Source organism: Prinia subflava, chromosome 2 (assembly GCF_021018805.1).
Source record: "Prinia subflava isolate CZ2003 ecotype Zambia chromosome 2, Cam_Psub_1.2, whole genome shotgun sequence".
In the NCBI taxonomy this organism is placed as follows: Eukaryota; Metazoa; Chordata; class Aves; order Passeriformes; family Cisticolidae; genus Prinia; species Prinia subflava.
Genome location: NC_086248.1, coordinates 79,835,934 through 79,860,382, shown reverse-complemented (window position 1 = coordinate 79,860,382; position 24,449 = coordinate 79,835,934). Strand labels below are relative to the sequence as shown.

Sequence of the window (24,449 nt, the reverse complement as noted above, 5' to 3'; positions counted from 1 at the left end):
AAGTTGACAGGTATTCAGATTCGTCTGTGCTCCTGAATACGAAATTACCCATATCCAGAGCAGCACCAGGCTTACCTCTGCTGTGGGCAGCAAGTATTTCATTGTATATCCTCATGACCTCCAGACCTGGTACAGAATTCTTTTCCACTTTAATTACAGTTTCATGGTCACCACTGACAAGAAAGGAAATGGTTTCGAGTTCCTTTATCTAGAATTAACTCCAGGTTGTCAGATAAACACATTTTCCAAACTCAAATCTCTTAGCTGAGCCCTGAAAGAGTCAGTGAAACCCATGTGCTGGCTGCATTGACTGAGTGATATTTTGCCAGGAAAGATGCTATTTCAGCACCATGACTTATTGCACAAAAACTTGAATAGGCTCTCTCAAGAAACAGCACTTCTCATCCACTTCAGGGCAAGAGGAGAGAATAGTCCCTGATGGATAATCACCTTCCCTCTCATCTTACACGCTCACTCTTCACCAGCAAGGGCAGCAGCAATGCAAACAACCAGGCTTGCTTTAGGAAAATCCCAGCTACCAGCTGCTCTCCAGCTCACTGCAATAGCACCAGAGTGGGCTGGGAAAGGTCCACCACAAAAACCTTCTATTGAGACAGGAAGAAGTAGTGAGTTGCCAGCCTTTGTCGTTCCTGAAGGAACCTTCAGCATTCCAGGGTCTCAAATGGTAACTGAGAAGCATCCACAGTACCCCAGAACTGGAGACCATCAACATGTTATTTCTCAGTGCTTGGGCTTTTTAATTATTTGCGTCATTATTTGTCACACTTGCCTTCCTCCCAGCACATCCCTTCCCCTCTCTGTCCCTGAGGGCTGGTGGCCATGCTGCGGGCAGCCACTAGAGGATGCTCCCAGGGTCTTGGGTGGTGGCAGCAGCAGGTCTGGCTGACAGGCAAGAGAAAATTCTCCCAGTCCCTCCTCTGGGGCTGCTCCTTTCTCTCCTGCAGCATTAACACCCATGCCCTCACACACCTGCGGGATAATATTCCGCTGCTGGAGGTTAATTTCACGTTGTGGTGGCAGGGGGTGAGGCAGCACAGGAATTTCCCAATATCTCCAAACCCCTGTGAGGCAAGTGGGAGATGGTATTTCAGAGCAAGCAAAACTCCTCAGCAGTGCAGCGAGTGAGAGCCCGGCGCCTCTGCGTGCCTGACACAGCTGAGTGCTGCAAGGAGGAGGCTGCAGCCGCAGGAGGGGGTCCTACCCTCCCTTCTGCCCACTCCAGCGTGAAAGCAGAGCCGGCTGCAGGTCCTTCAGCAGAGCCTGAGGACCCCGGGGATGCTTCCCTTGCACTCAGATACAACATCCCAGGGCCCCTCTGCAGCTGCTGAGTTGAATTCCTCCCTGGTGTAAACACTTGGGTGGGTCTCCTAGGGCAGCCCTGCTCACCTCTCTGGCCTGGTGATTATCCAGTAAGCTGCTCATGCCAGCTCACTTTTTATAAAAGCATCTCTAGATTTCAGCCCAGGGTTTATTTATCGAGTTTCTCTGCACTTTTCCTTTCTCCTGCACTCCTGCCAAGACTCAGAGATGGTGCAAGCCCTGGAAGAAAATAGAAAATGCCAAGCTTGGTTTTTTAGGTCACCGTACATGCTTATCTGCTTTCAGAATACATAAGCCACAGGATGTCATCTCCAGTCAGTACAGAAGGATAAGGACCAGAACGTGGGTTTGGCTGTAGATATGAATATATCGGGATCACGGTGGGGAATGTTTGTATACAAGCAGCCTTTTTTAAACCAGAGCCCTCTTCCTCTTTCCTCTAAGGTTCCATATTCTTCTGGCAACAAAGGTCTCTTTATATCTCTGGGGTTTCATATTCCACCCAGCAGCCTATCGTAGGAGAGCACAAATCTACTAAATAGTAAAATGAGGGATTACTTCCACTCATCTGTTGACAGACATTTCTCCAAATTGGATCAAATGATTAAAGGTATTAGAATGACGTCTTGCAGATCCAGATCAAATCATTTGAAACCTTGGGAGTGTTTCTCCTTTGCTTGGAAGAAACCACCAGAAATAGTTGTAGGTGCTAATTGCCCATTATTCTCATTAATGTGAAATTGTTAACTGGGACCTTCGAATATTTTACTTACTTTAATCCTAAGCGGGGAACTTCAGGATGGAAGGACCGTGCAGTGGCTCGCTTCCCGATGTGCCGTTCGGGATCTCTTCCGACGCCTGAATGGTTCTTCCTCAAGTTGCTTACGCTGAGAAGAGGGGTCCAGGCTGTGAAATCTTCCAACATCTCCCACTACAAAGATGGCACTGCTGAAAGTCAAATTCAATCAGAAGAAACGGGTAAAACTAGCGCAGGGACTATGGCTCATGAACTGGTTTTCGGTGTTTGCTGGAATCCTTGTTTTTAGCATGGGATTGTTCCTCAAAATTGAGCTCCGGAAGCGAAGCGAAGTGATGGACAATTCTGAAAGCCACTTTGTGCCCAATTCTTTGATATTGATGGGTATATTATCCTGCGCCTTCAATGGTTTTGCTGGAAAAATTTGTTATGATTCTCTGGATCCTGCTAAATTTGCCAAGTGGAAGCCTTTGCTGAAACCTTACCTGGCTCTGTGCTGCGTCTTTAACATGCTCCTTTTCCTGGTTGCTCTGATTTGCTTCCTCATGCGGGGCTCCCTGGACAGCACCCTGGCCCAGGGGCTCAAGAACGGCATGAAGTTCTACCGGGACACGGACACCCCCGGGAGGTGCTTCATGAAGAAGACCATCGACATGCTCCAGATCGAGTTCAAGTGCTGCGGCAACAACGGCTACAAAGATTGGTTCGAAATCCAGTGGATCAGCAACAGATACCTGGACTTCAGCTCCAAAGAAGTGAAAGAGTAAGTGACCTGGTGGGGTTTGCATCGCGTTGTTTCGATGTTGGATCAATATGGTCCTCAAGTGCCCACAGGCACTGACTGCAAGGGGGTCTGTGTAAAATGGGGTCTTGTGTAATAAAGCATCCCAAATGACCAGCTAGATTGCCTCCTCCCCTGACAAGTTCCTCCAAAGTCATCCATAACATGAAATAAAAAGCATCAAACTACAATTCCCACTCTTACTCAGCGTGATGTAATAGTTTAGACTATAGACTTAATAGTTTTTGCCCTTCTTTTACTGCTTTATAAACCCATTACCTTGAGCCACACTACCAAATTCAACAGGAAAGTATCAGAACTTTACTAATCCTTAAGCAGATGTCAATGTGATTTATTAATTTCCAAAAAAAAGAATTCCTTGGAGATATACTGTTGATACCACTTTTAAAACTCCGCTTAGATATTGGCAGCTAATCAGCCACATGGAAATAAATAGGGGCAGTAACACTTTGCCAGTAACCCATGTGTTTTAGATCCTTAAGATTTAGAATTTTGTTTTGATATTCACTCAATGGATTGCTTCAGTGCTAAGATAATACTGAGCATCGATTGATGTTCCTAGCTTTACACAGTGGCACTTGTAGCCACACGTATTTTAAGTTCCGTCCTGTGCCTAATTTTTTAAAACCTCACATGAAAGCAACACTAGTTTATTGTTTCTATACAAACCAGACCAGGTTGTTGACCAGAAACACCTTAATGGCTTTGATGTCAGGTCCCAAAGACGCATTAATCCCAAAATCAGGTTAGATGCAGTAAGCCCAAGCAGAAAATAAACATGAGAACAAAATGAACCGTTGAAATTAAAAAAATAGCATTAGGCATAAATACCCAGAACCTTTATAAAAAATTGAGCACCGGGAAAGAGATGGTTATTCTGGGTTCTTTGGGAACATCATTCATTAACATTTATGCTCTCTGGTTGCATAATGGGTCCTGTAAACTGGAAGCAATCTGCCTTTTAAATATATTGCCTGTATTAAAAATGTCTGAAGCAATTTTGAAAAAAAGCTTTGTTTATCTCTTGGGATCTATTGGGATCCCTGCCTGACTGTGTAAATGGTGTTTCACTTGTGTGTGTCTCTCTGCATGTTCTTTTGACTTGTTGGGTGGTCTGGTTGTTTTTGCAGTTGGGAATGAGGGCTTAGTGAAAATTGTTGCAGATTTAACCCCTTGCACTGCAGGGTGTTATAACAAATACATTCACTGTTGAATAAGGGGGTGTTTCCATTGCGAAGGTATGCCCGTGGGTATAAATAACTACTTGAAAAAACCTTGCCAGCATTATATGGAGATTTGAGAGCTGTAACTTAATCCAGCAGCAGTGGAAGGGCAATGCACAGAGGGAAAACAAGGTTATACTGTCCTTAATAACTGATGCCTTGTTTGGGACTGAGACTCAAGGTAATTTCTTTGTACTACTGAGGCAGGAAATAGGGCATCAAAAATCTACAAATGTGTTTTAGTGAATTCAAGGTTTGTACTGTGTGGTGGTGCACAATCTCTGTTCCCATTCCTGGTGGGATAGTCTGGTCCCTTTGAAGCCAATAGTAAAGTTCTCCTTAGCTCCAAGGAAGGTGGGAGTCTGTCCTCCACAATGGGATTGTTATATTATTTGTAGAGCAAAAGCCTGATCCAATATCCAATCTCTCTGAAACGGGTGGAGCATTTACACGTGAATGGGAATTAGACCCAATCCAGAGCACACTTTACATTTAGAGAGAAAACCTCAGCTGTGTTTGCTGTTTAGATATATTTAGGTCATGACTGCAAGGTGGAATTTCCCTTTACCAGGCTGTTGGAATCACCTCTTATGACACAATTTTAAAATATCCATATAGAAAGCTACAAGTGGCCGTGGTGGTTTTTGCCTCTCTACACCTCCTGGACTCTCCATTCTGTGATTTTCTAAGCAAAATGGCCTGGTTTAAAACTGCAGTCCTTTTATTGTAGTCTTTTTGCAGAGTCAGTAGAACTACTTGCCTTCTAAGTTATCTTGCATCTAAACCTGTCCTAAGACACCAGGCTAAATGACTGTTTACAGAGAACAACCACAGGATCAGATGAACAATAGTTGGGGAGCTCCTGCGAGGACTTTGGAAATTTTGCAACATCCTGTTGCTGAAGCACATTTTATGTTTTCAATACTGGCTACCCTCCCAAGCCAAGAATAAATGCACAACCCCTCCCTGGAGCTATTATCATCAAAAAGAAGCTATTAGGTTTGCTGGATCAATGCTCTAGCTGGATATAGTTGGTTCCAAGGCTGCTCTGGGTTCTTTCCCAAGCTCAGGTCAGCTCCAGCACCTCCCTTCCATCCTAACTGTGTGGTGACCACTCTTTTTGCCCCTCCTGAATTCTCTCTGCCATTTACTTTTGTTACAAGTTAATTCCTTTGAAGAAGTGACCGGAGAGTGTGCATTTCCACCAGGAGGAGTTAATTACTCGGTGTGGCCTTGACATAGAAAAGGATTTCGGAGAGGAAGGACACCCCGGACAAACACTGCTGTGTGAACAAGGGGACACAGAGAAAAGGCATCCTCCTTGTCTTTGCTTTCCTTCCCTGTGCAGATTTGCTCCTGGATATCTTCGTGTGTCTGTCTGTGTGTCTGTGTGTGTGCATTCACGCTCCCTTCTGCCCTTGCCCGTAGCCGGATCAAAAGCAACGTGGACGGGCGGTACCTGGTGGACGGTGTGCCCTTCAGCTGCTGCAACCCCAGCTCCCCCCGGCCCTGCATCCAGTACCAGGTCACCAACAACTCTGCCCACTACAGCTACGACTACCAGACCGAGGAGCTCAACCTGTGGCGCCGCGGCTGCCGGGAAGCGCTGCTGAACTACTACAGCGGCATGATGAGCTCCATGGGCGCCGTCATCATCCTCGTCTGGCTCTTCGAGGTAACCTCTCCCCTCAGACACCCCTCAGCCAAGCGCCAGCTCTGCAGCAGCGGGGCAGCTTTCAGCGTGGGCTTCTGAGGGAAAATCAAACCTATCTAAAATGAATTTCCCCATTGTTTGGCTGAGAAAATATCTAACATCCGAGTAAGGGCTGAAAAGTCCCAGGCTGGAAACAGGGGTGGAGGGGCTGTGGCATCACAGACCCCTCTTAGCAGGGTGCGGAGCATCCCACGGCAAGAGGGGGAAAAGGGAGTGATTTTCTGTCAAAGGCAAGGTGCTGAGCAGGGCAGAGAGTGCAAGGGCTCTGCTGTCCAGATGCACGAGTTTTACATGTGTCACCATTTGTGGGGAATGAGAAATACAAAAAAAGCAGCACATCAGAAAGATATGAGAGCAATTAGGGGGACAGAAAGTGCAGTTAAAGGGTTTACATGCTGAACAAAATAAGGCTTTAAGCCACACACGGTGGAACGATTTCAAGGCAGCGTAGGCACCTTCATCAGCTCCACCAAGGTACTTGGTCAGAAAGAGTGGTTTAGGTGGAGCAGGTGGATTAAATTGATTTTATTCTGCTTCCCAAAACCACAATGCAAATGCAAACAGGTGCCAACACTGCCCAAGGCAGGTGTCTGTGGGCACCATAACTCAAAGTGCAGCTTGGCTGATAAAATACTGTTCATTCAATGCAATGAATCTCCTGCCCCTGGGAGATGCCACTTTTGTAGCCAGGGCGTTTAATCATCATTAATGCTTGGGGAGCGTGGGCTGGCAGTGGCACGAGGGCTGGAACGTGAGGTGCTGGATGTGGAGATCAGGCGGGACCCGCTGGTAAAAGAGAGGGGGCAGCTCCTCGGGGTGCAGCAGAGCCTTTCCTATCCTTGGAACAGCTGCCGCATATGGCATTGCCTATTTTAAATGATTCAGCTGCCTTGTTAAAAATTTAGATACATGCAAATTAAAGAAAGATGAGTTACATTTTGATACAAGCACTGGCCTACTGCCTTCCAGGAATTAAGATGCTTTTTAGAAAATAAACACCTACCTAAATCTGTGTATTGAAAAAAAAATATCATGAAGTTACTCCATGTTGTATTTTTTTAAAAATAGCTGCTCCAAACTGCAGAGAAATGAACTACCTCTTTACACTATTATTCTGGTAAGAAAAGGAAGAGAAGGTCTTTATTTTAGCCCAGATTCAAATGCAGAGCTCTTCAAGAGAGGGAAATTTCAACTCTATTTGAAAGTCAAAGAAATTCAAAAACTCAGGGGGAAAATGTACAAAAATACCAATTCCAGCTGCAAAAAATCATGACTAGGAACCTGTAACATACCTCCACTAACTTGCAAGCGATTAATGACAGTGATATGTTAACATTAATAGCAGTGATAAAAATGCAGTATTTTATGTCTAACTCTTCAAAGTACACCTGGGTATTTTTTTCAACTTGTGGCATAATGAGAAATGAGATCTCTTCTTTTCTTTGTCATTTTCAAAATAGAAGATGAGACTTTTTTTTCAGGCAATCAGAGGACTTTTAGGGCAAAACTTGAAAGAAACAACATGATCCTGGGTTACAATAACTTGCCCTCCTAAATATTCATTATTTGCCTGATATACTACCATAAAGGGCCTAGATTTGGGTCTGAAATTCCCTTTGCTTTTAAGGCAAACTTTGAAGAGGGAAAGGAAAGCAGGAAACAGACAATAATTTGGTTTCCCTTGAAATACAACCACTTCCTTTAAATTCCAGTTAGGATAGGAAACAATTTTATGCTGAGCAGGAGGGCAGCAGAGGTTCCAACTCCTGGCCAAGGTAAGTGTGGGTCTGAGCAGGGTGAGCCCAGGGGCAGTGGTTGTGCTGGCTCTGCACTTCTCATTTCCACTTTGACTTCCTGGGAAGGCACAGAAAAGTGCAAAAGCAAAATCCTGGGTTGCTTTACACCTGCAGCCACCATGGACTCAGACCAGGTACTTCTCCAGCAAAGCCGTTCTGGGGGCCATGGATGACTCTTCCAGCTGGGTTGCTGGAATTGAGGTGTGGGAAGGGTGAAGAGAACATGGAGGGAAATACTAATCACAGCTGTTACTCTGAGCTGTAGAAAACGTGCCAAACAGGTGCAGGGACCTCAGGGAAGGCCATTTCTCTTTCACCTTTCTATATTAGGCACAAGGAAGAATGAACATATTTTGAAACATCAGAACTATTTGAAAAGAATGCTAATATCTAGAAGCTGCTTTTCCTAACACAAGCTGTAGGCTTCTCATGTGTGACAACCAGTCATGAGGATGACAAAAAAAGATCACACCCTGCTCTGGCTAAGCCGCCTCAGGCTAAACCCTGGCAAACAGATGGGCTTCGCTGCAGAAGGTCAAGAAGAGCAAGCCTGAATGTCTTCTTGACCTGCCCTAGCCAGCAAAGAGGAAAAGAGAGGTTCAAGGGTTCCCTGAATAAAGCATTTCAAAAGGAATAGAGGGCTGAGGCTGATTCCTGAGATGCTCCAGGTCCTGTATTAGTGCAAACATGTGGATCTCTATAGGTCACAGCTGCCACAACAGCCAGGACCCTGGTGAATACCTCACACGTGCCAGAGAGCAGGCCCAGGCTGAGCTGCAGGAGAGCACTGAGACACTCACAGGAGGCATGCTGCATGTCCTGTGTTGGAGAGTAAACTCTCTGATGCATTAACAGGAGGAGTGAACTCCTGGTGATCTCCAAACCCAGCCCAGAGGCAGCAGGGACCCTCCAGATGGACACAGTTTGCTCTCTTGGCCCAGCTGGAGAGGGTGAGCATGCTATGGTGCAGGGCATCCACCAGCCCAGCCTGCACAGCCCTAGCCCTGCAAAAAAACTGTGGCCACGTTCTTCCTGGCACTTTAAAGCTGCAGTAAAATGACAAGGGTTTCCATGACAGGGAAATCATTCCTCAACAAGACTGGCCTCGCTCCAGGGCTCTGACAACCCAGCCTTCTGTGCTAGACTATGGTTAAGCTCAAACCTACAACTTAACTGTGGTTAAGGTTGGAGGTTTAGCTGTGGCCTCACCAGGGCTGAGCAGAGGGGAAGAAGGATCACATTCCTCAACCTGCTGGCAATTATTCATCTAATGCAGCCAAGGATACCATTTTCCCACTTTGCCACAAGGGCACATTGTTGGCTCAGGGACAGCTTGGTGTCATCCAGAGCCCCGAGGCAGCTTTGCTGCCAAGCTGCTGTCAGCCACTCACTCCCAACACATATTGGTGCATGGGGTTATGCCTTCCCTGGTGCAAGACTGCAGCTAAACTGGTGGCCCCAGACTCTCTGTGATCACATAGGAGATAGACTAACTTACCAGATACTTGTCTAAAAACTTCCTGGGCTCTCTTCTCATCTGGCAGAGAAGGCAGGCTCAGGTCAGTGGAGGTGACATTTTGCATTGCTTTTAAGGAAATCTCAGCTTCAGGAGCTCAAAATCTTGCTTAGAAAGGTTTTTAAGAAAACAAAGTCTTAAACTGAGAGAAAATGTCACAAAATCTTATCCAAGGACAGGTCAGATGCTCAGGGCTGGACAAGCACCTTATTTTTTAAAAGCATGACAATATTTAATGACTTAGAGCCATCCAGGAAGCCAGTCCACCTCCTCTGGCTGTCAAATAGTGGCACTTGGCAAATCAGTCACAGAACAAAGCTCCTGCTGACATGCAGCAAGGCAGCACAAGTAGAGAGCAATGTGGAGGCCATTTCCTGCACCCAGCCCTGTTAATCTGCACTTGCAACAGCCACTAATTTCAAAGATATCAGCCCCATGAGTGACAGCAGCAAAACTGGGACTCAGAGTGGAAGGAAGATGTCAAAGGCTATAAATCCCAAGACTACTGTGATGGGATTTGTCATTTCTTGTGACTTTTATAGAATAGTGCTTTAACTGATTTAAATCATCATATTATTGGCTAGATGAGACTGTTTCCAGACTCAGAGCCCTAGAAACTTCCTTAGTGACCAAAGTGTGGCTAGTCATACATTCCTGTGTTAAGCAGTATGAACATTTGCCTTTGGATATGGAAGTATTTGTTGAAACTTGTTTGTTTGACCAGTGTTTTCCCTTTCTGATCTTGAGTGAAGGCAGAGAAATATGAACATCGGCTAATTTTGAGAGTAGCCAAGTGTAGCTTTAGTCTTCCCGGAGTTTGGAGACACTGATCATACACAAGCAGGATGACCACAGGCTGAGGAATGGTCCGTGGAAGCACACATTTGGGCAGTCCCTTGAGTCCAAAAGCCAGATGTGAATTCTGCCATTGGCCTCGCCACGTGGCTGAATCCCAACCTCAAATCTGCCAGCCCCTTTAGCCATCAGGGTTGAGGAGGACCAAAGGTAATCTGTTCCTTGGGAAATTGGATAGGGTGACAGAGGCATCGTTCTTCCCCTAGAGAACAAACCCTATGAGGTCCTGACAGCTGTATGTGTTCTCCATCTGAGCTTTACCCAGCACGTGAAGGACCAAACCAATCTTGCTGCCACCCCATCCCAACCACCAGCCCTACACGTCACCAGGCTGGCTCTTCTGGGAGCTGCTCTTCTTTCCTTCTCTACTTCACTCATCAATCACTTTCTTCATGAGCACCACAAGGGTGAGGTCAGATTGTTCTGAACTGTGTTCGAAGGCAGGAGGCTGGCTAAAAACACACTTTCTCTCTGGAGGCAGGCACAGGGTGTTGCCAGGGTCAGCAGTGTTACACAGTACAGTAGAAAAGGTCTCAGTCAAGGCTGCTGGGACTAGGTAATATTTAAACAGAAATACAAATTTGTTTTAGATGGAACCAGGGAGAGATCACCTGCTGCCTCAGTTTCCTTATTTGCACATACCTGTATTAAAACAAAATCAGAATCTCAAGCAGGCAAACTAACGGCTCAAATCCTAATGCTGGTCCGTTCTGCAGAGACGCTGATTCATTAATATCCCCTTGATCAGCTTAATATACTCACCAAACATATTAAGGTCGACGCAAAGTCAAAATGTTTAGCTCAAAGTAAGTGGACGGTGGCCAAGGACGGTGTTGCACACCCAAGCTGCCTTCTGGACATGCAGGGCACAGCAGCCAGGATGCATTAAAAGCTCCCGGGAAGGCACCGGTGCTGAGGGGGCTGTGGAGAGGCCCCTGGGCACAGCCCCACGGCAGCAGCCCGAGCTGCCCACCCGCAGGGGGCACGGGGAGGCAGGGAGGGAGGGCCGGCAGCGCCCGCGCCTGGCTGACGCTCTCCGCCTTTCCCGCTGCCTGGCACAGATGTCGGTGATGGTTGGCCTGCGCCTCCTGCACACCTCCCTGGAAAGCATCGCCAATCCCGAGGACCCCGAGTGCGAAAGCGAAGGGTGGGTCCTGGAGAACAGCCTGAAGGACACTTTCAAATCCGCGCTGGAGAATTTGAAAAAGCTGGGTAAGTTCAACCAGGTGGAGGCAGGAGCCGAAGGCGCCGAAGGAGAGGAAGGTGGGAAGACGCCAGCCATCACGACAGTCAGCTGAGCTGCTCATTGAGGTGGACTTTTTCTCAGAGAAAAATAACATAAACTGAGAATTGTGAATAATCTCCATTTTAAAAGCTATGTATCATCCACCAGAACACACATTTCTACGCATGGTCACTTTTGTATGTGGGAGCGTACCACATAGTGCACCTTGGGATAAAACACTTATCCACAATGTGAGTACACCATATCCGTATCCCTTTGGGAATATGACCCCAACTAGGACTTCAATATTCACGTGTTCCCTTATCAGAGACAGTTAGTTTAAGGAAAAAAAATAAAAACTAAAAAAAAAAGATTGCTGGCATCACATGGCAATATCCATTCCATCTTATTTTGAAATTAAAAGTGGAATTTGAAAAGTTAAGGGTTTTTTGCTCAAGTTGTTTCACCAGCGTACTTTCTGTACTTAAGCTTTTAAGGAGAAACAGATTGGGTTTCTGGAGAGTAACATGATAGAATTCAAAGAAAGAAGGATTTCCAGAATTGTATATAACTTAGTATACAGGTATTTTGACAAACCTCCCATATGTGATTTTTGTTGATGTGCTAAGCAATGGTATTTTCTGCTGTATTCTTAAGGTGTACATAGAACAAAATGCAAACTTATGCCGAGAATTTATGTACTAAGCAAAAATTGTAATTTAATGAAGCAGCCAAGCATCTTTATAAAAACAACATTCAGGTAAGATTCAGGGGGTTTGTTTCTCAGGGTTTTTTTGCAGGCTGTATATCTTGAATGCATGTGTTGTAGACTTACGCTTCACCTTCTATTTAAATTCTTCACAGAAGCTTAGAAGACTCATCTTTTAGTGGATGGAATCCAGGCTATGAGCATGTGCCAGTTATGGTTACTCTGGACATTTTACAGAGTATGTCATCTCATAACTTGCTCCAGAACATTCAAGCCCAACTATTTTTTAAGGCAAGAAAAAGACAAACCCAAATCCAGACAGGTCACATAGAACTCACACTTTAAATATTTAAAAGAGGCTTAGAAAGTGGATACCATTCATCCACAAGTACCTCAAGCCTCACCCTTTCAGGCCAGGGAAAACTAAGTTTAAATCAATCCCCAGTGTGCAAATTTTACTTTATCAGTAAGGGGGTACTTCTCATTATATCTTTTAAATCATAGGGAAGGCACATGTTGTATATGCTGCACCTCTCCAAACATAATGTCATAGCTGGAGGATCCTGTTATCAAGTTGGAATAAAATATGGAAAGAGTTTGCTGTGGTGTGCAGCCTCTAATAAGGGAACAGAGCATCATCTTGAGTTTATTTTCAACTGCCAGATAATTTCAGCTAAAGGGAAAGAAACCCGAGAGAACAAGCCCCAGCCCCCTGCACCAATGATTGCAGACACCTCAGCCCCTCCCTGCAAGCCAGGCACCACATTTATTTTTACCCTGGCTGTGCAAACCCTCCACTTCTCGGGGTGTACCTGGGAGAGGTTTCTCAATGGGTCCCTTCTCCCTGGCTGGTGGCCGGCCCTCAAAGGGAGCCATGTTTGCAGCTGCTCACCATTGCACAGCCCACTGGTTTTCATTCTTAATCACTTGTGCACTTGCCCCAGCAGCACTCAGCTCCTCCGGCTTGTGTCCAAATTCCTTCCAGGACAGACAGATCAGTTCAAGGCAGGACAAGTGGGGATGTGTCCGTACATCAAGCTGTAGTTTCCATCTCAGTGCCCAGGCTGTTTCAGGCCACTTGCACACAAGGTTTGATCTTGACAGGTGTCTGTAGTGTCCTTTCATTTTCTCAAAGCTGGTCAAAGCTTTCAGCTGCAGCCATGATCATGAATTTAGTCACAATAACGAATTTAAAAGTCACTCTCCCCTTCTGTGTGTAAGACTCGGACAAGGGCACTGACAAAAGGCCAACTTGCTACTCACCACAGCCTATCGTCTCTTGCTCTGCTGAGGGACAGAACTGTACAAGGCAGAGCAGCTCCTCCCTGCTCAGCAGGATGTCACTGGGGCCAGCTGCCCCTCTCAGCTGGTCCATTAGAGAAGAGCAGGACTGTGGATGGTACACGATGTGGCCACATCTACCTGAGAAGAGCTTTTCAGAGGAGTCACATGTGGATAGGAGCTGCGTTACAAGGATTAATTACAGTCTTTCCTTGGGAGGCTTCAGCAAGCTGTGATCTATACCAGTTATTTGACTAGATTGACTTTTCAAAGAGATCTAGATTTATTGCTGCCCTAGAAATCTGGCTTAGGCCACTAATTTAGACAGAACTCTCCAATTATTCACGGTCTCTATTTTTTATCAGGTTATTGCTAAAGCAACATCATAACAAATTCTCAAACCATTCTTTCAATGCCACACTGGAGAAACCAGTTCCCAGAGCAATGGTATCAGGCAGGTAAAGAGACCATCTGAGACAGGTTTATGAAGAACAGTACTGGAACCAGGGAACAAAGAGTATATGGGCTAATGCTGTCTAAAATAAAACCTCCTGGTTGATGAAGATCTTTGTGACATCTTATGATTACCACAAGATTGTAATACGACTGCTGTGTACAATATTACATGTAATATATCACTCGACCAATCTTACACATACCTACTCGTGATACTGCAAATGCTGTTCTAGATAAAGATATTTCTGCTGACTGCAAATGTAAATTTAGGTATTAAAATGTTATTGCAAGTAAAGATCTCTTTAAAGAAAATGTTTAAATATATACAATTTAATACAGATTTCTTTAATTTGCATTACTGCTGACTTTTTCCTTCTGAATTCATTTTTTGGACATGTTTTATGTATTCCTATTCATGGAAGTTTTCCCCACCTCTATGTAATGCTCCAAGAGAAAGCAAACTTCCCTCTTTTCATGTGCCCAGCTAAGCTCAGGATGTGCAAGCAGACCCCTAAATCACCTGCCTCTTACTAGAAACAGAATTCGCTGTGCTATTTTAATAGCATCCTCTTGTAGTACATAGGAATTAAAACATCTTCACAGCCCTGAATGTGATGTTCTGGTCATGCTGAACCAGTGAAACCATTGGCATCCTCAGGGTCTTTGACAACCAGCTGGGTTTATAACCTCTTTTTCTCCCCCTGTTTAAATCTAACTTGCAATGGACATTCAAAGGAACACATTGATCTTATTTTAAATTTAAGTCTAAAGCTCACAAAGTCAAATCTCCCTGCAGCAATCCGACAACTTCCAGAGCCGTGCCCTGATTTTCAAACTAATAAACTTCAGAAGGATGTGAACTTAATTCATGCAAACCAGGCCACTTCTTTTTAGGTACCTCCATATGGATTAGCGGCTTAAATCCAAGTACCCAGATCTCAGAGCCAGCCCAAGGCCTTGAAGTGTCAACTCTTAAGCAATATCACTTTTAAAAGAATGACAAAAAGTTGCATTATTTTACCGATGACATTTATTTGAAGGGACACAGAACATTGACTAAAGTGCTTTAAAGGAGGAAATATAAACAGCTTCCTTAAAGCTATTAGTTCCTAAGTAGCCTTAATACAATTGATAAGATTAGCCTCCATGCATTACATGAGCTTGGGCACTTGGTAATACCGCACAAATACAAGTGCGCAGCTTAGCAAGGAGCATGGGAATGCTATATCGGGCTCACAGGCACCACGGACCTCCTGGCCGATGGGCTGGGAAGATTTTTAAGGCTGATATAAAGAAAAAGGGATCCCAGCAAAACACTTACTGATTTACACCCAACCTGCTTGAATCGTGAAAGAAGCCAACGTTGTTCTTAGCGTAATCAATGGAAAACGGGGACGGATAACAAATGCTTATTAAAAAAAAAAAAAAGAAAGAGCATTATTAGAGATTAGTTAATTAAGAGATAAGGCCAGAAAAATAGAATGGAAGCATGTGATAACAGCCCCCTGTGGGGAAGACACAGGCTTAGGCAAATTTATTTCTGGCAACAGCGATGCAGCTATCTCAAATCTGAAGTCATGCCTGTGTGGAACATTTTCTGATTTATATCAGACCTAGAGCGTTCAGTGACTGAGTGAAACACTGAAGTAGTAAAAGGCCTCTCTTAAAGCACCTGCATTTGCTGTTCCCATGTAATTTCATAGGTATTTCTGAATCTGGATCCAAAGCACAGTGAGGTGGGAAAGCTGGAGGAAACCCTGGCCTGGAGCTCAGCTTTGCAGACTTTCCATCACAGTCTCTGCAGCACCCTGCCCTGGGGGACAGCCCCTTTTTGCAGTTCCTCCCTTACATTCGGGAGGGCTCCACAGAGGGAGGGCTGAGCAGGACTCTCACCTCCCATCCCATTAGCTCCCCACAAAGCACACGCAAACAACTGCTCTTGCCTGATTGTTTCTAAGAGGATAGTCCATAAACCCCGAGGAAGTACATTTCCACAGCTTGTTCCCAAAGCTCTCCAGAGCAAAGGACGGTGCAGGAATCAGGAACCAGTCAAACAAGGACCAAAGGGCAGGTCTGCAGCCTGCCACCAGACTGATGCACACCCCCTGCACCAGGCAAAACAGGGTCAAGCATTGCAAAGCAGAAGTGAGGAGACCTGGGCATGTGGAACTTGGAAAGGCACAACTGCAGCTGGAGGGTGATGAAAGGAGGAGAACAAAGCACTAAATCTCAGGCACACAGTTCCCCACACTGACTCCCTTGGTAATAGGATGAAAATGTTTAGTTCTTGAAAAAAAAAAACCCACAGAAGTCACTTTGAAGTTTGTGATGATACAGAATTTCACAGCAGCACCAAAGAAAACGCCGTCCTTCCCAGCTGGAGACGCACAGAGCCCTTGCTCCAGCAGGCAGCAATGTCAGGATACCCAAGCTGGAAGGAGACTCTGGCTGTGTTCATCAGTTCCAGGGCACACACAGTCCCCAAACACAAGGTGCTGCTCTTACAAATCACCTCCTGCCTTCCCAGCCACCCAAATACCCTGTCCAGAGGGTGGCCCAGCTCTGCCTTAGACAAACACTTTTCCAGACGGGTGTCAGTTTTGCCATTTACACACTTGTTTTCTCCAGCACAAATAACAGGCTAGAGTTAAAAATGACAAAAACACAGGGGGAGCATACCAACAAGGACAAGGTGAATTCACGACTTTGTATGAATGAATCTTTCATTAATTACATAAATTAATCAAGAACATAAGTAAAATTGATTCTGTAATGTTGCTGTTGGCATATTTTAAGTAAATTCTGACAGCATTTCTTGTTTTCAACCCAGAATGTTAAGTGTAATTAGGACTTAAAAGTCAAATTTATTCTCTACTTCTGTAAGTTGAGGTTTTTAATTATTATTTTAGAGTATTTTAGATTATTTTTGAGATTAGGTAACATTAAACATGGATCAAAGGCATTTCAGGAAGCATTTTATTCAGGGAGAAACTTGCAGTGGTATGTCTAGATTTCAAATAATTACTACCACACCATATCCCTGACTCCAGTGGGAGTAAACAACTTTGTGTCCCCTCCCTCTTTGCACAGTGGCACTCAGCAAGGAGCACTGCTGACACAGGTAGACGTTCCCAGTGCCACACACCCTCCTCAGATACTTCACAGCCAGGTCTCTGTCACTGGTGAAGGCTTACAAGTGGATCCCAAATCTCTGAGAGCAGGATTCAATCCCATCCTCGTCTCACCACAACCACTGCTGCTGCAGCCCTGGAAACCACGTGCACCTCACAGCCATGCCTGAAGCAGGGCATCCAACCCTGAGCACCCACTGTGCTCCAGGGCAATGAAGCAACCACACTGGCTCTTGGGTTTGCTGTCCTAAATGGATGTGACACCTTTCAACACCTGGATAACTGCTCTTCCACATCTGCTCTTCCAAAGATTTGAAATGCTGCCCACACAGAAATGTTTGTTGCACACAAGTTGGCATTAGAAGCAGTTAGCCCCAGCCTCCCAGCTGAACACACTCTGCTTCTGCATGCTCCAAGTGACACACACGTTGCTAGTGTAGAGCATTTACTACTCCATTAGAAAAAAAAAAAATCAAAATTCCCTGTTTTCAGCTTCATCCTGTTCAAGCTGAAAGAGTGGAGCTTAAAACCTGCATTACAAAGTAGTACACAGAAAAACAAAAAAACCCACAAAGTTCATTGTTTCAGAGTTCATGCCATGCTCCAAGCTTTCACCTATTTGAGCACTTTGAATTACCCAAACATGACCTGGAAGGAATTATTATACACAGACGAGATGCCTGACTTATTCAACAGCATTAAGTAGATGCTTAGCAATTACTGCAGATTTTTTTTCCTCTTCTAGTGTATTTTCTGCTAAATTGCACATTCATTCCAAGACTTTGATACAATCACTGCAAGAAAACACAGGCTTCTTGAAGCTGCCTTTATGGGACCAAACAGCACCTTTATAATGCAGGCATCTCTAGTTAGAGAACACCAATGAATTACATCAGTGAACACATTGATGATCCCTCACCCTTGTTATTTTTATATAATCTTTTCTGCTATTCATTAACACACTTTACCATCCTCCACACTTAAGAGTACTGCAAGTACAGAAATATGTTTCACATGCTGTTCCTCAAATACATGGCTGATTTCAAATCAACACTTTGGTTCTATCAGTCACTAAAACATTCTGCAGTGGTCTGAACAGACACCATCCCTAACCTGAGCTCAGCTGTCCCACCCTGCCCGGAGCTCTCTACCCAGTCTGGCTTTCCTTCCAGGATCCCACGCAAAGGACAAGCTGAAAAACTTACCACCTCCGAGCTCACGCTGTCTGAAAAGAGACTGTGAAAATATATATTCACAAACTGATGAAAAAGTAACATTTAATCATTGCTGTCATGGAGACGAAGATCAGTACTTGCCATTTCATAGCTCCTACACCTGGCGCACTGCGAAACTCCTCATACTCTCCCTCTTCTTTTTTCCTCCAAGAGAGGAGTGTTTGACAAATCTCTCCATCAAAGATTGAAGATTTGGACATCTAATGTTTGCATGCCAGGAGAGGGGAAAGGTGGCAGAAGAGCAGGAAAAAAAAAAAGAGAAGATGAATATGCAAAAGACTCGAGATAAAAATATGCAAAGCAGTTTTTATCTCTGAAACAAAGATTTGTAGAAGAAATGTTAAAACTGCCACAAATGAAGTATGAATAGAAACATACATGTATGAAACAGCAGAAGAAATAACTGAGCAAGCCTTTAAAGTGCAGCATGTATGGATAACAAGGGATGTGACTGAGCAATAAAGTGGGAAGATGCTGAGAAATGTGTTGTTTCCACCCAGCCCATGAAGCCTGAGCTCCAAATGGCCATGGCACAGTTGTCTTCTCAGCAGCAGACCTGTGCTTTGGCAACAGGAGGGAGCGTGTGTGGGGTGTGCCTTTTCTCCTCACGTTCTTATGGACCAGCCAAAGCACCCGAAACAGGAAAAGACAACAAGCAGCCTTACTTGAGATTTAGGATGGGTGAAACAGGACACTGAGGCAAAACACAGCCCCACAGGTCCTACTGAATCCCAAAGAATATAAAGACATTTCCAGAAGCCATTGCTCCTGTCCTGTGTAGCACCTAGTCCTGGCCATACTGCTTGGACACACACACCTTGGTGTGCATGGGGGTGTGTGAGGGTGGCTACAGTGAACTTCAGTGAGATGAAATCACCATGCCCTTCTACAGGGTCTCAAGCTGAAGTGAGAGGATGTTTTAGTACTGTTCATAAATAAACACATCATAAATATTTGGCTATTTCTCAGGGCCAGCTGGCAATAAGGGGCACTGAGCAGCATCAAAACACTCCCAACATGAGCAGAGGGGTATAAGGCATGCCCAACGTGTGGGAATCCCAGGGCTCTGCTTTGTAAAAACCTGAACTATTTTACCGCAGCTTACATTCCTCCATCAGCCTGTGACATATTTAACTAATACACACTGACTACTCTAAGGTGACAAATAGTATTAACAAAACTAGCTGTTTTGTTGTTGCTGTTGCTTAAAAGTCACATCTGAATTAGCCATTAGAGAGCTGATTCTCCCAGAACAGAACCAGGAATCACTACTTCTCCTGACCCTTAACCTTGGAATAAAATGGATAATGAAATCCCTTCTTCCCCTTACTGGAAAAAGGCTGCTTAACCATCTGAAAAGTACAGCTCTGTGGGACTTTTAGTCAGGCCTCTGTGAGTTTTGAATTTCCAGTGGATTTCCAGGTTCCAGAACCTGGTCTGAGGGAAAGCAATGACAGATGGAGAGTCTCAGCCGTGGCTGAGATCCTCAAGTTCTTCCCTGTCCCTGACCCAACAGTTCAAACTTCCACAACAGCAGAATCCCCAGACTCCATGGACACTGTCGGCTGGCAGCAAGGAGAGGCAGGGAGGCTCCAGCTCCCCCTGGCCATGTCTCCAAGCCCCAGAGCTGCCTGTGGTGTGTGCCCTCCCTGCAGTCCCTGCAGCCGAGCAGGCAACTTTACCTAGTTATCCTAGGCTACAGTGATGCCCTTCCATCAGTCATTGCCAGTGCTCCAAACCAAAAAATGACATTTCCACAGGGTAAAGCTCACTCTGAACTTGAAGTTATCAGCAACTGGAGATGAAAGTGTGCTTATCCATGCATCCACGTGGCTCCCATCAGTCACTAGCAGATGGACAGCTTTTGTTTCAGCAATACTTATTTACAAAGTTCTTCCCAAGAGATTATGCCGCATTTGCATAAACACAGCCCAAAAAGAAACACCAACTCCTCTCTAATTCCTCAACATTCAAATCCCAAGAGGAAAAAGAAAAGCCAAACCAAAAAGGATTCATGGTAAGAGAGACATTTCCCTAAAGACAACTTGCCTGAAAGACTTCCTGTCGCTGCTAAGCAACCTTTGAGTGTGCCTGTCCCTGAGGAGTTGTAGAAGCCATTCCACACAGCTTGAACCAGCTACCCGAGAAAGCAGAGTCAAACTGCAGCGTGTTCGCTGTGCATGCAGAGGGGTGGCTGCAGGCTCCCTGCCTTGCACCACTCCTTCAGCACCTGCAAGCAGTCCTGCAGAAGGCAAGCCTGGATAATAACTGAATTCCGTGTTGCTCCAAGGAAGTCCAATGCTTCTCCACGTGGCATCAAGAACTCTGGGACAATCGGAGCTGAGGAACTGAACAGCTCATGGTAGAGGAGATGCGTCCCTATGAAAGTTCCTTTAATGCCAGTTAAGATACGAAAAACACTGTTCCATTCCCACAGTGATGCAGGACTGGCTCAGAAAAAGCTCCATACATTCCAATACAAAAATACTCAGATCCCAAGACCCACAGAACCCCACAAAGGTGAGCCCAGTATCTCTTGCTATTACCAGAGATGTCTGTTTTTATACACTTCGCTGCAGTAAAACACTTTCTCTGAACAGCAGATGTCTTACTTTAGAAGAACTTTCAATATGATTTCTGACATCTTCATAACCAATTTGGGGAGATGTAAACTAGGCAGACTGCGAGGTGGACAGAATCTTGGATGGATTTTCAGGCTCAGAGGGTGGCAATGAACAATTGGAAGCAAACCAGATACAAGCTGAATTCCCCAGGGGCTGATATTCAAGCCCAAACTGTTTAATACTGTCATATTTGACTTCTGTGATCAATAATCCCAACAGCACAATGGAAACAGAGGATCACCACTTTCTGCTGGAGGCAATTCCTAGGAAGGAGCAGAGGAGAGTCCAGGGCAGAAGGGAGGCTGATTGAAAACTCCATTGATCATGACATGATACTATTGTGAAGAGATTTGAGATGCAGCTCCCTTTGTACATTTTAATCTTCCAGAAAGGAAAGCAGCTGGGATTTAATGCTGAAGGTGGGTTGAGCATCCAGCTTCCCCTCTACACATTCAGGCCACAGAGGAAATTTTCTTAATGACAGAGCTTCTAAACAAAACACTGTCATTTAACATAAAATAAACTGCACTTAAAATGAGATGCCAGGGCTCGAGCACGAGATGTGGTAGGGATTTACATCCAATGAGAAAGGACAGAAAAGGGTGTGTGCAGCTGCTCACTCCATGCCCACTATCCTAGGAAAAGGAGGGAACTGTATAGTGCAGAACACATTGAACCCTTCAAGTCCAGGTTGTTCCCAGTTTAAATAAAGTGGGAAGGCATGAAATTTACTTGCTTAGTGATCAGCATTGAAGACTAATTTGAGGGACATGGGAGGAAGCTGTAGAGAACCAGAGGAGAGGTGGAAATGGAAACAGTCCTGAGAGTCCACGAGCACTTCACCTCAGCCAAATTCCCTGTAACATCACATGAAGTGGTTAGAGAGCTGTGGCAGCACTGGCTCTTGGCACAAGTCAGAAGGCATCAGGAGTTTGTTATCTTGGTTATAGACTTCCAGCAGAGTAAAAATGAGCCTCCTGTGGCAGAGTGGGGGGAGTAAAAAGTGTTATCTTCTAATATGAATACAGTAAATAACATTACTGATGTGAACCTCAACCATTATCCCTTTATAAAATATAACTTACAATCCCTTAAAAAGATGATTAGACTTTTTGGTAGAGGTCAAGAAAGGTTTAGCTGACTGAGGCAAGTGACACTAATAATATAATCATCTTACATTTATGGCCAGGGAATTGCAGATGTTGCACATCCAGGTATTTCTGTCAGCTTGTGATTAACAAGGGGCACACTTGAAGGAACAAGCTCAGCAAAATTCTAAAAACAACATTTAGCAAGTACTTATTGAATAGTTGACATGAAAAGCTTATACTCGATGCTTTCAGTTTTGTTTTGTATTTTGTTATGATGGCTTAGTATTTGGGAATATTTGTGGGGTTTGTTGCTTTTTTTTTTCTCTCTCCAAACACATAATACATTCTAGATTGTACACATAACCCATAAATATTAAAGTTATAGCCAATTTATTACAGATATTATTTCCCTGATACTGAAACAATATTATATATAAATATTTCTACATTAATATAAACACATGCAAAACAAATCAGAAAATTGAAGTCTTGAGTAAAGAATGATCAAATTGCAAAAAAAAAAAAGATAAATTGTGTACTTTGCAATTATTTGTGGTTGCAGTCTCTGACTCTGATCCCAGAGGCAAAACAAAAAATCCTTCTTGCTGTCAATATTTTGGTTTGCACAGAGAAATCTGTCAGAATCATCAATTATCTTTTTAATATTGTGATTACAGAAAAAGAGATTTTCAGTGCAGTTACACATTATTTGAAACTGTGGCACATAGCTTAAAAAGCAAAGGAAGAGTAACATCACCAAAAAAGTGGGATTTCTAAGTACCATGCACAGAAAATTGTTGGTATGTCAACCACCTGAAGTAGGGAAGGGTAGAGATAAAGCATTAAATGTCATTGTCCCCTGCAACTTCTCCATGTCTCTTTGTAAAAAGTGAAAGCAATATGTAAATGATCCAATCTATGATAGGTAATAGAGACAAAAGTAGTCTGTACTGATGTTAAGAAAAGGAAATCCACATTGGCCAAGTTTCTTTATTTAATACTTCACATCTTCACTCAATACTATTACTGAATGTTTGAAAAATTGTCCTGTACACCATGAATATACAAAATTTATCTGAAGCATTAAATCTGTAAAAATAGGAACAATTCAGTCAGACCAAGTGTAACTGAAGACCTGGCAGACAGTGAAGGGAATTGTTTATCTGGGCTGAGATATAGTCAGAAATTAAGACTTAACTAAAAGAACCACAGACTATTAAAGAAACAAAACTAAAATTGTAAATTAAGATTTTACTAATTTGTCAGAAGATAGGAGAGGGAAAGGTAATGGATTTTATTTTAAATCAGTAAGCATAATGTGATTTTTAGAGACACCTTGGAGGTCTAATTACATACAACTAGAAAACTCACTGCCTTCAGGCACCCTCATATCAAGTGCAAATCTGCGCAGTTATAGAATATATTTATAAAATATACTATATGCAAACATCTTTACAGAGCTTTAAATCAAGCCAAAAAGTAAATATACTTGATGGAACAACTGGAAAAAAAAATCAAAAATGTGGGCAGTGTGATTGTGGCCCTTCAAAGCCAGAGGAAACCATTCTGTTTATCTGCAACAAAAAGAAGATGGGATTTGCACCTTAAAAGTTGACTGTTAACAAAAATGAAGAAAATATCTTCTGTGCTTCTGAAAATTAAGATAAAATTAGCTTTTGTGACTTTTACATATTGTTGTTATCTTAAAATAACTTCTAAAGCACAATGTCAATCCTTGAATACCAACAATCAATCATGTAATTGAAAGTGAAAGGGTTTCCCAGCTAAATTCGAATTAAAAACTACTTCATTCTAAGGAGTGCAATGCTCTGGAAAAAGTTTTAAATTAAATTATTTTACTTGTAAAGCTAGTGTTAAGTTTTTTTAGTTAAAAAAAAAAACAACTGGAAGCAAGAAAGCTGCAAGAGTACAAATGACAAAATCCTTTTTAGATACACCAAGTGAAGGAGTGAATTATCCACTGATGCAGACAGAAACATCCATTTGCTACATTATTTGCTTCCTTACTTCATTCCATTGCATGTACACGCAGCGTAAGTATTAAAATGCAGAGTAATAAATAAACCGGCTCAGATTACTAGCAAGGGGCAATACACAATCCCGAATTGTGCTCTATCTAGTTTCTGTTTCAGCAGTCTTTTTCTCACAGTTCATATGAAAAATCATAGTCAGACTTCCAAAAAGAGTCGTTCTTGGTTTTGTATCAGAAACTTAAGTTCATTTGCCCAGGTTTATAACCCAAGACATTTCTGTGAAGGAAGCACAGTGCAAATTATAGGACTAATAAAACTTGCTTACATAGAAAGAAGTTTACTTGATTAATGTTAACTGGTATCTTTATGAAATACATTGTAAAACAAAGATTAAATAACAGGACTGAATTTGTTGGGGTTTTTTTTCCTTAGACTTTTTTCCTCATCCCTCCTTTGAAAAGCTTACTGAATTACAAAAATCTTTAATAAAGTTCCAGTCTTCAGCAGATAATCATTATAAATGCTGCCAATCAATGCCAACTAGAGTTTGATTTGCTTCTTGTGCATGTCCAATTTCCTCTGTAATACTGTGCTGCTGCCAGAGTTTTTGAATCTTTTTAAATCGCTCTTTGCACAGATGTAAGGGATTCCCACGTCTGAAAAGGAGATAACACTTATCAGGAATGATAAAACACTGCA

The 24,449-nt window shown here is 43.6% G+C and overlaps 2 protein-coding genes across 3 annotated transcripts in view; one reads left to right on the top strand and one right to left on the bottom strand.

Annotated features, from left to right (window-relative positions):
* Positions 1–2,280: 2,280 nt before the first annotated feature.
* PRPH2 (peripherin 2) lies at positions 2,281–11,814 on the top strand. Its single transcript, XM_063391901.1, has 3 exons — positions 2,281–2,861; positions 5,552–5,798; positions 11,066–11,814. Exons 1-3 carry the CDS (start codon positions 2,281–2,283, stop codon positions 11,300–11,302), a joined length of 1,065 nt encoding a protein of 354 aa, XP_063247971.1. The 3' UTR covers positions 11,303–11,814.
* A 10,315-nt stretch (positions 11,815–22,129) lies between these two features.
* UBR2 (ubiquitin protein ligase E3 component n-recognin 2) overlaps positions 22,130–24,449 on the bottom strand; it is a 55,966-nt gene continuing 53,646 nt past the window's right edge. For both annotated transcript variants that reach the window (XM_063390758.1, XM_063390757.1), the window contains exon 47: positions 22,130–24,406. In XM_063390758.1, the coding sequence (XP_063246828.1) occupies positions 24,265–24,406 (142 nt within the window). In that variant the 3' untranslated portion in view covers positions 22,130–24,264. The remainder of the gene's footprint in view (positions 24,407–24,449) is intronic.